This window comes from Epinephelus lanceolatus, chromosome 11, assembly GCF_041903045.1.
Source record: "Epinephelus lanceolatus isolate andai-2023 chromosome 11, ASM4190304v1, whole genome shotgun sequence".
In the NCBI taxonomy this organism is placed as follows: domain Eukaryota; kingdom Metazoa; phylum Chordata; class Actinopteri; order Perciformes; family Serranidae; genus Epinephelus; species Epinephelus lanceolatus.
In genome coordinates this window covers 22,994,196-23,007,716 of record NC_135744.1, presented here as the reverse complement: position 1 = coordinate 23,007,716, position 13,521 = coordinate 22,994,196, and the positions used below count along the sequence as shown (strand labels likewise).

The window sequence follows — 13,521 nt, the reverse complement described above, 5'->3', positions numbered from 1 at the left end:
TTTGAGCGGAGGAAGTTTTAAAATGTCAATATTGCAGATGATCATGTTCATTTAAATTGGGTGAAGCCAAAATTGTGATCGGGATTAATATTTGATTAATTGTCTCGCCGCAGCTTGATACTATGACAAATCAATCTTGATTTATAGAGCCACATACAGCAGAGATAATAGGCTCAAACACACGGTCATGTCTTTATTCTCCATCCAAAAAATAATTAGCAGATTAATCGTTAATGAAAATAATTGTTAGCTGCGGCCCTGCTTCAAATCCATTAAAAAACACCTACATAGAATAACTTATATACTGTTCTTAGCTCTGAAAGACACAGTTTCAACGTTTACGCCAAACACAGTGTCACAGAGACAAAAGGTCAGGCCAGGGCAGGGGTAATATTCAGAATATAGGGCAACTTGGGACAAATTAGGAATTCGCATTTCTTTAATATGTAGAAGAAACTGTGAGAATTTTAAGAAATTAGCATCTTCTTGATCCTAATGTTCTGTTACATGTTGCTCCATGAAAAAGTATTTGTCACGGGATCAAGTAAAGAAACAAACTGGAGTGACCCCCTAGTGATTTGGTTTAACAGTTTTGGTTTGAGAGGTTTGACAGTACATGCCAAAAAGATTGGCTACGGAGATGTTGATGTACACAGATTGCTCTTTGTTGCACCAAAACCCAGAAGAAAAAGATGCGCCGTCTCACAGCGCCGTGTTGGCTGACATTAAATATTGATTTCACTCATTCTGATGGCTATTTTCTCCTCACTGGGCTTTTCCCTGCCTCACAGATGTGTCCACAGTCCTTGTACAGGACATTCTGTCTCTGTGTTGAGTACATCTGCTGTGTTACACAGTGGATTGGTTGTGGACTGTCTTTACATGGGAGGAGGTGGAGGGCGCGAGAGTACATGATTTACATTTTGAACACAATGATGGTTACTTTACTAAGTGACTGGTACAGTTTCTTCATGGGTGATTCACCTCGGCCATGTTAAGCCTTTTAATTTTGCTCCATTCATTGTATATGGATCCAGCAGCACTTGAAAGAAGACGTAATCTTTCTGTGGCATAAGTAAGTGTGGAAAATTGTCTTTGTGTATTGGCTCGTGAGCTCATGAGAGCTGACTGAAGAAAACACTCTCTGTGTACTTGGAGCGCGCTGTTGCTTTGTACGGTGAATCTTTCTTTGCTTTTTGTGCTAATAGTGTTACAACATACATACACACTCGGGAAATCATTAACACATTGACTTTGTTATCGTCCATTCATGAAGAGTTTGACAAGTGGGCTTTGTTTGAGTGATAGGGGTGGGCGGGGTATATACATTTCCTTTCTTGGAAGTTATGGGGCACTAAATCTGCGGGAGATAATCAGAAAAGGGGATGGTCTAACACTCGTTTCATATCAGATTGTTGAACACTGATATATATGAGGTTGTCGATGTTCAGTCCAGCATCTGTCTTGCACTGGATGTCTCACTCATTGTTTTATGAGGCGTGTTCGGGCCAAACTGTTCTGAGGACTCCCTGTGAGGAACTGCGCCAAGATGTACATACCTTCCAGGGCTTTTTTCCTGTTTACATTTGCACCACTAATAGGAGCGCTGATAACGTAAGCTGGCTATAAGAATATTTTGCTTTGATGAGTGAAAATCGTGTTGTATTTCTCGCATTGCATTTCTGCTCAGTAAAGCCTGGACTTCACTGTTGGTCCATTGGTCTGTTTTCTTCATTGTGTTTTTTGTTACAAGCTGTTGTTTGTGTTTTGTGCTGTGTTCAGTCACTCACCATAAATTTACATCACTCATGGTCCCTCTTGTGCTGAAATGTACCTGCTCTGAGATAGGAGATCTAAGAACTACAATCTTTCCTAGTTCTTGCTTGGCGGACACAATTGAACCTTTTTATAATTCTAAGTAGGGATGTTTCTAATGACTAATCTCCCATACGCTGAATTAGAAGTCCAAACTTAGACCAATCGACTAGTCTAAGAGAAAGAAAACATTTAGAAAACAGTCAAAAATGAGCATGAGTTGAACATTGTCTGAAAAATTACTGTCTGTATTGTAAGAGCTCATGTGGTAGGCTAACTCTTTCATGCATAGGTGACGGCACAAAGTGACACACACACACATAAGTCCAGTCTTGTCGGGATCTCAAGTGCGCCCCTAAACGCCTGTCTCGCTCTGCCCAGCAAGAAGACATCCAGTTGAAGTGAGTGTGTGTGTGACGCTCTGACATACTTTCCTCGTTGAACGTCTGTTGACAGCTGCCGACTTGTACCGGTTGAGTGCACGTGGTTCCATCCATTGAATCTGAGGGTGAACATGAGTGTTTGTGAGTGAAACAGGGAGAGCAGGAGATCTGTTGATGTTCAGAGTCGTATGTTGATTCAGACTCTTCCCATTTACCTTAAAGTTTCACCAACAAGTATTTCTGGTACCGACTAGAGAGGGTAGTAAAGTGTAATCGCCTAGTCGACTAATCTTGCACATCCCTAGCTTTAGAATCCCCCTTTTTCGTTGTGTCCGCACTGTAAGAACTATCCATGACTGCTTCTTAGAACGCCATTTTGAGGTCGTTTTTGAGCTCCTATTCCAGAGTATGTACTCCTCCTGCACAAGAGGAAGCATAAATGATGAAGGTGTATGTTGATCGGACTAACACATAAGCCAAAGCACCACCGGCAACTGCTATTTTTAAAAACCTGTTACCCTTGTAAACAACAGACTAAACAAAACACAAACACTGGCTCATAATGAAGAACAAAGGAAGAGAACACATTGTGTGACAGTGGAGTCCAGGCTTTACTGAGCAACGGGGGAAATACAATGCGGCTTTGATTCATCGATGCGAACTTGACATTGCTGTATTAACTGTCAGCCAGCTTGCAATATGTAACTTCAGTGTTGCTGTCGGTGGTGCGAATCTGAACAGAAAAATGCCATTGGAAGGTATGTGGTTAAGGCTGGGCAATATGACCTCAAATCAATATCACGATTAATTGAACATCATACCTCAGTTATGATTAATGACTGATGATTTTGTTTTTGTTATTTTGCCCTCATATTTCACTGACGAGGTTCGTACTGTAAATGTGCTCAACTATTAAAGCTGGGATATTTTTCTAATGAAAGAGTGCATATCTTATCTTTATGGTTTTAACATAATTGAAGGAAACACACAGATGAACTAGTTTCTTGAATCTTTTTCATATCATGCAGCCTTTGTAAATGCTTGTGTTATCAAGAGCTGCTTTGCGGAGGCACTTGTTGCTGGGTGCTTGTCAGTCTCTTTCTTTTTCTCGAGCTATGCACTGTTCATATTCAGTAACGTAATTGTGCTCCAAGTGCTGAAACAGATTGCCGGTATTACCTTTGGTCGCTGAAACTTTTTTTTCTGCAGTGTTTACATTTGATTTCTTTGTGTTCGGTGTCGTCTTCACGAAAACCAAAATGTGTCTAAGCGATGGACATGGTATTTTGACTCTGGTACAAGCTACTCAGTTGACTCAGTGTTTGAGTTCTCCTCCATGTTGCCTCCAGGTCGCAGGCTGGACAGTGCATTAACACACACAGTAGGGAAAGTATTAACAGAATTTTAGAAAATACCGACATGGGCAAGATTACATCGGTTATAGCCTCTGAATGTCGGTTTCGATTAATTGCCCAACCCTATAGGTAGTGCTTGAAGGAGCTCCCCAGTGGGCAGTTCCTCTCAGGGAATCCCTGAACTGATTAATCAGAAAATGCCTAATGTAAAAGAGGTTTCCTAAAATTGTGAAAAAGTTCCTCCTGCCCAAAAACGCCCAATATTTTGTAGTCATTTAATGTGTTTCCTGCAGTATTTTTTATTGCAGTATTTTACACAAACTTTGTAGCATTGGAACACATATAAACATAATTTCAATGGATTATCACTTCAGTGTAAAAGCAGATGTAAGATGGTCTCTGTCATCATCTTGACATTCAGGTCAGTTGCGTAATTAGCTCCAGTGGGTTTTTTTTTGTTTTGTTTTTTGTTTTTCTCTGTTTATTTTTCAGGTTGTGTACTGTTGTTTTTTCCTCTTTGCTTTAATGCACAGCAGGATGAAGTGGATTTCCAAGCTACTGGTGTGACTTAACAAACGCAGTCCGAGTGAGTAGAGTGAGTCATTAAAGAGGGAAGGAAGAGGACAGAGTGAGCAAAAGCAAGAGCAGTGGAATGTAGGGCGAGTGAGCGAAACTGGGTGAAAAAACCCTGAGCGAGACAGTCAGCGCTGGCAGCTTATCCGCTGAGTGTGTGCTGTTGGTTTTTTTTTCATTTCCTCTTTCTTCTGTTGCGCTCAGCGAGAGAGGGAGAGAGATAGAGAGAGTCCCCCCTCTGTGAACAAGCTGAGTTGGTACAGCCCAGCCATCTGACAGGCCCAAAAACTCACTGTGCTGCTGTGAGTGCCAATCAAAGAGGAGTGCTCGGCAGGGATTACCTTGAGTGACCCTGCATAGATTAGTGCGTGCATGTGAGATGGACAATTCTTTGGGCGGCTTAAGCGGCCTGATGACACGCTTTCCCGGAATATGTGCGGCGGTGCCGTGGCCCGGCAGCCCTTCTAAGGAGCTCTGCTATGGTGCTGTCCTGCCCCTCTACTGCTACCGTTACCACCGCTATGGAAGCACTGGAGGGTAAACTCACATTTGCAACACCAGTAAGCTGTGGCTCACAGCAGAGCAAAGGGGGGTTTATGACCAGCAAATGAGCTTGCAGGTATGTCACCAGCTTTGAAACCACAGTGTTTGCTTTTTAGTTGTCACTCAGTTTATTTCTCTTGCGTTGTATCTTCTCATTTTTGTCTGTCATATTTTCTATTGCTCTGTTGCTTGGGCCGTTACTTGAGGCTTGTAGGCAGGCTAACTCAGCTATTTTAGGATATTTTTTCTAGGACATGTGCGGACATGGTTTTTGATTTAACAGTCAAGCCGAGACTATGTGGAGTACGTGTGTATTTATGCAATGAGGAACGGACTTTTGAGAGGAGAAAATGGCGGAATAAGTTTTTCAATGTCATATTTCATAGTGCAGAGTGTGTTAGGCAGCAGACACACTGGCGGCTTTATAACATTCCTTGAGCAAATGTGCTTCAAATATGGAAGTTTATGTCCCCCCCATGTCAGCTGAATCCTAATAACTGCACCTCTGATCTAAATTAACATCTTGGCTTGGCTTGTGAATGCACAAAAACACAACAGTAAACACACACTCTTGTGAAACCCTGCACAGGTTACACCCCCTCTGTGTCTGCCACCACTTCATTGGTTATTTTCAAAAGTAGATTTTGACTTCTTCTCTCTGATATTGCTCTGCTCTGACAAAAACAGCATCAATGTAGTGAGGTTTTCACAGTGAAGGAACATTTTCAGCAATTATCCGTTTGTTTGTGTTTTTTCCTGCAGCTTTGCTCGTGTTTGTACGAGATTGTTTATATGCAGGTCAGCGCAGGACAAGCTGCAGTTCAGTGTGGCGTTTTACGATCATGTGTAATTGATATCGAATATTTATTGTGGTGGAACATTTATCTACACCAGAACTGGAGGAAGTGCAGTTGCTCAGTGATTGTGCAACTTTTATTTCAGTGACCTCCCTGAGCTTCACTATGTAAAAAAAATGGCTTATTTCAGTTTGTTGTGCAGTTCACACAGCAAGAAGTTGCAGTTATGTGGTAGTTATCTTACGAGCAGCAACTGTTTTGATAATCGAATAAGTATTTGCTGGTTTCATGCTTCTTAAATGTGAGAACTTGATGCTTTTCTTTGTCATACACAATAATAAACTAAATTACTTTGGATTTACGGACTGTTGGTCAGATAAAACATGCCATTTAAAGATGTCCCTTTGTCCTCTGGGAAATTACACAGGGCATGTTATACTGTTTTTGACATTTTATTGACAAAACTGAAAAATAATGGGCAGATTAATAGATAATGAAAATAATTGCAAGTTGCAACCCAAGTTGTGTCGGAGCTCTTGATGCACTTTAATCACATTTTAAAGATGTGATCTGTTTTCAGTATTATCAGTGCTTACAAATGCTTTCTAAATTAGACAAATTGCTGGGTTTTGACTAAAACAGATATCATATAAACCAATAAATAAATAAAAAAAACAAATGTGTATCAGTTATATCAGGAGAAACAAAAACAGGTGTAAAAACAAAGAGTTTGTACTGTGGAGGAGGCCAGAGCAGGAATTACAGCTTGCACTGCAGTGCTGCAAAAATCCAGTTTTACTACACAGATCCCTTAAATATGATCTGCGGTACCAAAAAGGCCACAGTTTTTATCTAACTTGCAAACACAGCACACTCATCAGAAGTCTGGCGCGTGTTTGTGGTGCAAGATAAACACAATATTAGCATTTTATTTATAAAGAGAAGTGTGAGTAATGTGCAGTTGTCAGTGCAACATTTTATAAGCTGAAAGATGAAAAATATGACACTGAGCTCAATTTTGCTGGAACTGTTTTGAAAATTTTAAGTGGTGAAATGTCACTGAAATAATATTGCTGTTCTGGTAGGCAAAGTTAAGCTCATAGAATAGCAAAGACCAATAGTAAAATGCTAACGTTGCTAACGGCTATAAACAAACTTCACCACGTTGCATGACTTTAACACCACCACCACAATGAGGCTGTAAGACTGTGTTCAGCGTGATCATGTTCTAGAGTCTCATTTAGCCACTTGTTAGCAACCGCCCTTTTTAAAGGTGCTCTCAGAGCTAGAGTTCGCCTGCTTTGGTCTGAATCATTGTTTCAAAGCTGTATAATTGCCTAGAGTTGGTTTGTGTTCTCATGGCAGCATGTACAAGCAGACCAGATAAAATGCCTTGCACAAGGAAGCTGCTTTTCATTGGTCAGAATTTCATGAGGGAACAAACCAGGAAGTAAACAAAACCTGGAGGAAGAGTATACTTGCAAGATAAATGTGACACTTTCTAATGTCACAATGGAGGGACAACTACGCAGGTTGATTTTAGCACTGCTCATTGTAGACTATATTGCTGTCATTGTTCATTTTAGTCAAACCATACAGTTTGAAAACGAGGCGCGGCTCCAACTAGAAAACAATGTGTTGATGCATTGGATGTGCTGAATGTGCATATTAAGGCAGTACAGGAGGAGGTGCACATTAATAATCCTCCAGGACTGTAACATGCTCATGTTTAACCCAAACAACGTGTCATGTGACTGCAGTTGGTTCAGATCCAGTTCGCCACAAACGAACTGCACCAGTGTTCGTTTGTAACCGGATCGAGACCACATATTAAAGAAGGTCTCGGTCCAGTTGTTTTGGTGTGCACCAGAGTGCAATTGCTGTGTTCACTCCTGCCCAAATGAACCACACTTAGGGGGGCAAAAGAACTTGAGTTCGATTGAACCGAACCAAACAGGGCAGGTGTGAAAGCACTCTTAGACGCTTAAAAGCTTAAAGATGTAGATTTACTGACATATTTTATGTTGCAGAACAAAACGTGAAAGTCTCTGAAGCTTGTGTGAACCACAGGACTCATTTCAGGCATCCAAGCAAAAATCCATTGATTTCAAGAAGAGGGAACCAGAAGTGCTATAGACTCACAAGTCAGTCTTTAGACGCTTTGCTTAACTAAAGACTGATGACTTTCTCCCTGATTTTGTGTTTAGATGGGCGGATACAATTTCAGAGTTTAAAAAAACTCCCTACGTTGCAGAACCAATAGTAAATCTGCAGGGCGGTCCTTCGGTGGCTCGCTGAACTCTTGTGCTCATAAGCATAGTCCGACTAGAAACACGTGTAACGGTACAAAATGGCTCAAGTCGCTGTAAGTCCTTCATTTCCACAATCTTGTGGACTGAGCACACGTTTGATAAATCGGAGTTAAATCTCTCGGCATCCATTTTCAAGCTCTCTGTGTGTTTGTTTCCTTGCGGACGAGAAAAGGGGGAGCGCACATTTCCGGGAGGGCGTGTCCTTTTCAAAAATGCAAGAGGCGTTGCTTTGTTGCCGGCCGTTTTCACCGGTGTGTTAAACACACTTTAGAAAGGAGTGTCCCCAGACTATCAGAAGGTGGAGATCTCTGATTGTTTGGTGGCGAGACTAGAAGTGCTAACATGCTTACAATACTCATATCTAATTTTTAGGACTCATTCCTGCAGCACTCTGTTGCTTGGCAGCAAAGTTTATCAAGGAGTTGATTAGAGGTAGGTAGTTTTCATGGGTTTGAAGCACCAATGATGAGCAGTTTCTCCCTTCCAGAACTCCCAGTAACCAGGGTAACTGTGGCTAATGCTTGATTTTTTTTTACCTTTTTTTATGCTCTCTGATTGAGCCCAGGGGATGAGGGCAGTAACAATGAAATTAAACCAGGGGGAAAAGAATCAAAAGCAACACAAGGATAAGCAAACATAAGGAATTTATTAACAACCAAAGTATGAAATTCACAAAAGACTTAAATAAATAAACTGAAAACTACTTTATTAAAATAAAAAAGAACAAAGAATATAACATAGAAGCAAAGACTATAACACAGCACTGACAAATCTGACCTCAGTACATTATAACTGGAGTTTCAACAGGTTTGCAACCAACATGCAGCCTAAACACCGCCAAATAACCCGCTGGCACCGTCTGCTCCAATCTCCAGACTCATCAAAAAAAAAAAAAAAAAAAAAAACGCCACACCACCAGTGAGTAAGTGGGCACCGATGTGCTCAATCACCCACTACTCCAGGTCAGGAAGTGGAGGGCAGCACCTGGAGAGACACAACACCTTTCATTTTGACAGTCAATTTTTCCACCATGATTGATCAGTGGTTGTCACCATCAGCTGGATAATTGATTTTATACTAAATGAATTCAGGCTATAGATACACCATCGGGTAAAGTGCTGCTGTTACGTCTATTTGTCTACATTTTTTCCTCCATCTTATATAATTCCATTACAGGAATGTTTCCAGAGAAGTAACTTCCGAGCATTTGTATCAGCTGATGGTGGCAATATCTGTAATGAATTGCAATGATAGAGGTGATGCATAGCAATAATTAAGTATATTTTTCATTTCCTTTTCCTGCAGTGAAATTGCTCGAATATAGAGCAAGAGATTCCTCTGGTGGCCTAAGTTCTGTGGTAGGAAAGGGGAGATTGACTTGTGGCTCTGTCATTTCCTAAATCAAACAGCACTTGTGAATCAGCAAAAGAGGGAAGAAATTAAAACTCTCAAAATATTCGAGCCAGGTCAGGAAAGAGCTTCATTTAAAAACACTGAGGAACCACAGAACCACAGGGCCTCATTGACTTTTGGAGAACATCTGTGTGAAGGCTCTTTACGCAGTGTGGGAGAAGAGGCAGGAATTCCTCGGCTCTCGGGCCACCTCCAAGTCAAACACTAGCGCTCCCTGACCCAACCAGAACAGCACCTCACTGAAGGACATGTATGGGCGAATAACAGATCTAAAACAGACTGGTCTGCTCTGCAAAAAGGTCTTGGACACCAGCGAGTGCCAAAAACATGCTTTGCAGACAACTGCGGGCAGGAAATGAGTCAGTGAGCCAATGAGCCAATCCAAGTTTGACATGTTCTTCTCTGCATAAATCAGACTGCAATCTGAGCTCTCAATCTGCAGGGCTTTCCTTAAACAATTTAACACCACAGCTGCGTCATCACACTGTATTGTAGAGCCGTCATACCACGTGTCACTATGGATACTCCCATGCTAGTGTAGCATGCAGTGGTTCTAAAATAGGGTTAACACACGCAATATTGTAAATAGCACCATCATGTCCAAAAATTCTGGCGAGAGATCTGATCTGCTTCAAAAAATAAATACAGAAGTTGCTTGTAAGCTATGGAGGACAAAAAACTGACAAAAGTATTAATAGATAAATAAATGCATAAGTAAATACAAAAATACATAAATAAATGAATAAATATATGAAAGAATATATAAATGCTGAAATAAATACAAAAATAAATAAATAATCTTGGAAATAAATACAAAAATAAATAAATAAAACCTGAAAGAAAGAAAGAGAAAGAGAGAGAAATTAATGCAGAGTTCAGGACCTTCTACTTAATGACATAGAAATACAAAAATAAATAAATGTTGAACAAAAATGCAGAAATAAATTTAAGATATTTATTTTTGTCTTATCTAATCATCAACTTTCATTCATTAATTTTTCACGCATTTCTTTATTTATTTCAACATTTACTTATTTATTATATTATTTGTTTATTTATACATTTATCTATTTATTTTACCATTTATTTATTTCCAGAATTATTTATTTATTTATTCCTGTATTTACTCATAATTAATATTTTCATATTAATTCATTCCTGTGTCCATTTCTACATTTTATTATTTATTCCTAGATTTATTTAATTTATTCCTACATGTATTTATTTAGTTATTGATAATTTACCCATTTCTTGTTTTCCATAGTAAGCAACAGTCTTGACAAATACAGTGCTGTCAGCGATGAATCAACCGTGAATTAAATTTTCCAGTTTTGTCTGCAGTTAATTTAAAGGACATGAAGGGAGGACAGTGAACTGAACAGTGTATGTGGGTTAAACCTCAGATAGCATCACATGCTGTTTTCATTCCAGTACTGTAGATCTGATTTTGCTGGTCATGTAGTTTTACTCCTAGAATGCAAAATCCCTCCGATTATTAGCGGTCTTTGGTTAGAGCTGGACAGAGCAGGCATTAATTCAAACAGCTGTGACAGTCGCTCTCCCTCTTTTTGTGAAGTTGTTAAGTAATCAGACTTCAGTGTGTGATATCGCAGACGGACTCCTCGTGTGCTGAACGACGTTGTTGTGAAACAGACAGACGGCCACAGCCCTATTTTTTTTTTTTTTTTTTTTTTTAAAGTTGCACCGCTGTCTTTGACTCAGTCCATATCTTTTGCCTTTACCATTGAGTGGAGCACATTCCTTGGCCCCATCTGGTACCAGCATGGGATGTTTGGCTTGGCATAGCCAGACTTGTTCCAGCACAGCACTTTCATGGAACAGGCAGGAGGAAGCTTTCTGTGGTTACTGCGCCAGCAGTGATGATAAAGAATGTTGCTCTGTCCTCAATCACTCTGTCGGACCTGTTTTTAAAATTCCCTTTTGAATGATGCTTTAACTTGTCCTCTCGTAGGCTGTATTCATCTGAACTCTTCAACAAAGTTGTGCTTTCACTTGAGAATAAAAATATTTGCCTTGTTCTTCCGAAATAACAAGATTATCATCTCAGAATTGCTAGAAAAGTTTTCATGGGAAAAAAAATTTTTTTTTCTTTTTTTCCTGAACTAATGAGATAATAGGACGAAGAGCAGAAATGTTTTTCCCGTGACGACCTACCTCATAATTCTGATATTATAATCTCATTAATTCAGAGACAGTCCAAGTGAATGTATTATGCTTCTGATGAGCTAAACCTCGACCCTTTTCAATTTAAAACATCAAGATGATCCTTGTCTCTACATAGACGTCGCTTTTAGTTGTTGCATGTTATGTATAAAGTTCATCATTCATTTTCTCAGTGAGGAATTTACAGAGACAAAGGAGCATGAGAACTGGCCATACTCCAGATTTCTTAATTTTGTAACAAGGCAGCGGTTTGCTTGTGTTGCTTATTTTTCAGCAGATGTTGGACTAAGTGAAGATCATCAAAATATGACACAGCCTTCAACCTATCTGCACAGAATGTACGACTAGGCCTTTCATCTTGTAACTTTAGTTTTACCTTTGCTCTTGAATATTTGTTTAAGAGAGACTATTTAGGCCTACGATTTTAGATGGTCCTCTGGGCTCACAGGGCTAATTCAGCCTCTGCTGTACCATTGCAAGATATCTGTTGCTTGATAGGATGCAGGAAAAGTGGACCAGGAAGTTTATAAAAAATCTCAGGAGGGGTGTAGTAAAGGTTATTAGGCAGGTATAAAGCTTCTAGAAGACAAAAGTATTCCCTGCATTGTATCAACTTCAACCTAAATCACTGTCACTGAACTGTTTTCCCTGTGTTCTGTCTACAGCAAATAACACGTCCCTCGCAAGAAGATAAGTCGGACGACAAAAACGAAGAGGAGAAATCTGAGAAATCCGAGAAAAAAGAGGACGAGGAAAAGAAGGACGAGGAAGAGAAAGATGAAAAAGAGGATTCTAGGTGAGTTTTGAATGGCTGTTTGTCCTGGTGTGACTCTGCAGGTAAAGCTTTGGTCCATACTCGGTGAAAATTCTGGTAAAGGTGTGTTAGGTAAATGAATTGTATTAAGTCCCTCCAGGATTTTGCAGACATTTCTGGGGTATTCGTAGCCTAAAAAGTCTGTTTTTTTCCTTTAAATCTTTTAAAGAAGGCATTTTGCTCCAGTGAGAACAAAACCGCACTGTTCTGAGTTTGTAACTTATACAAGACTACTGCTAACCTGCATAGTTAACGTAGCACACCTTGATCACCTAGACGCTGATGAAGCGACCTCGGACATGGTGATTTGCCTGTTGTCAGCGCGTGTCAGCCATTCTCCAGGTGTATGTTGCAGTAGAAAATTGTGTCAGTTGATATTGTTAGCGTCCACCATAATGTTGCATGTGTTGCAAGACAGTTTACCTCGCTGCCTTGCACGGCTTTAGTGGTAATATTTGTTGGTGAATGTAATACATTTGTGTCACGCATGTCTGCATCTTCATGGGATTGGTTGCATTTGTGTTAATTGTTGCAATTGCAGCATCCTGGCAGCGCTACATGATGTTTCAGTGCTTTCAGTTAAGTGTCGCCATACATTGGCAGCTTGATTTCTTTTAATGCTCTTACGTAAAATACATGCTGGTATTTGACAGCCAGATTGTAAACATTTCACCCTTGCTAGTCCAAAGACCCTGGGCAGTTACAAATGTGTATATCAACAATATTTGTCCAACCTATAAACGAGACACTAGTGTAGCTTATTCTGTTTGTGAAGCAATGAACACAGGAGTGAAGAATTCACAAATATGGCTTCACATTCAGCTTCAATGGCGCAGGAGGTGACACATATCATATCATATTGTAAGATTCAAGTATTAAACTGCTCGTTATGATCATGTGATGATTAATCAGTGATTATCAGAAACAGTGCAGTGACAGGAGGATTTCACTTCGCCAGGCTCTTGGTGGAGTGATGTATGGCTGAGAGGAGACTTGGAAGGGGATAGCAGTGTCAGTTTTAACATGTGGCTAACAGACAAGACAACCTGCTAGCTTGTTAACAAGTGTATCTGGCTTTGGTATTAACAAATCATAATTATATTATTTTTCACATTTTTATTTATTGAACATTTCAGGGCATACATGAATCAGTAGGTCAGTGTCTTAAGTTTCTGTGCCCACTTCTGGACAAGTATGTACATAGATAAATACCTCTCTATATATGGAGAAATAGTAACACTATTAATTCAAATTAAGTTAAAAAGACTTAATAAAAAAATAAAGAAAATGGGGGGAAAAATGAAGATAAAAATACATAGTAGAAAACAAATA

The 13,521-nt window shown here is 39.8% G+C and overlaps 1 protein-coding gene across 5 annotated transcripts in view; it reads left to right on the top strand.

Annotated features, from left to right (window-relative positions):
• Positions 1–13,521, top strand: part of ncor1 (nuclear receptor corepressor 1) — an 83,376-nt gene that overhangs the window by 26,364 nt on the left and 43,491 nt on the right. For 4 of the 5 annotated variants that reach the window (XM_078172370.1, XM_033637806.2, XM_078172369.1 and 1 more), the window contains exon 15: positions 12,041–12,171. In XM_078172370.1, the coding sequence (XP_078028496.1) occupies positions 12,041–12,171 (131 nt within the window). Of the gene's footprint in view, positions 1–4,437; positions 4,746–12,040; positions 12,172–13,521 lie in introns of those variants that run through there. The other variant, XM_078172371.1, reaches the window with a different exon arrangement.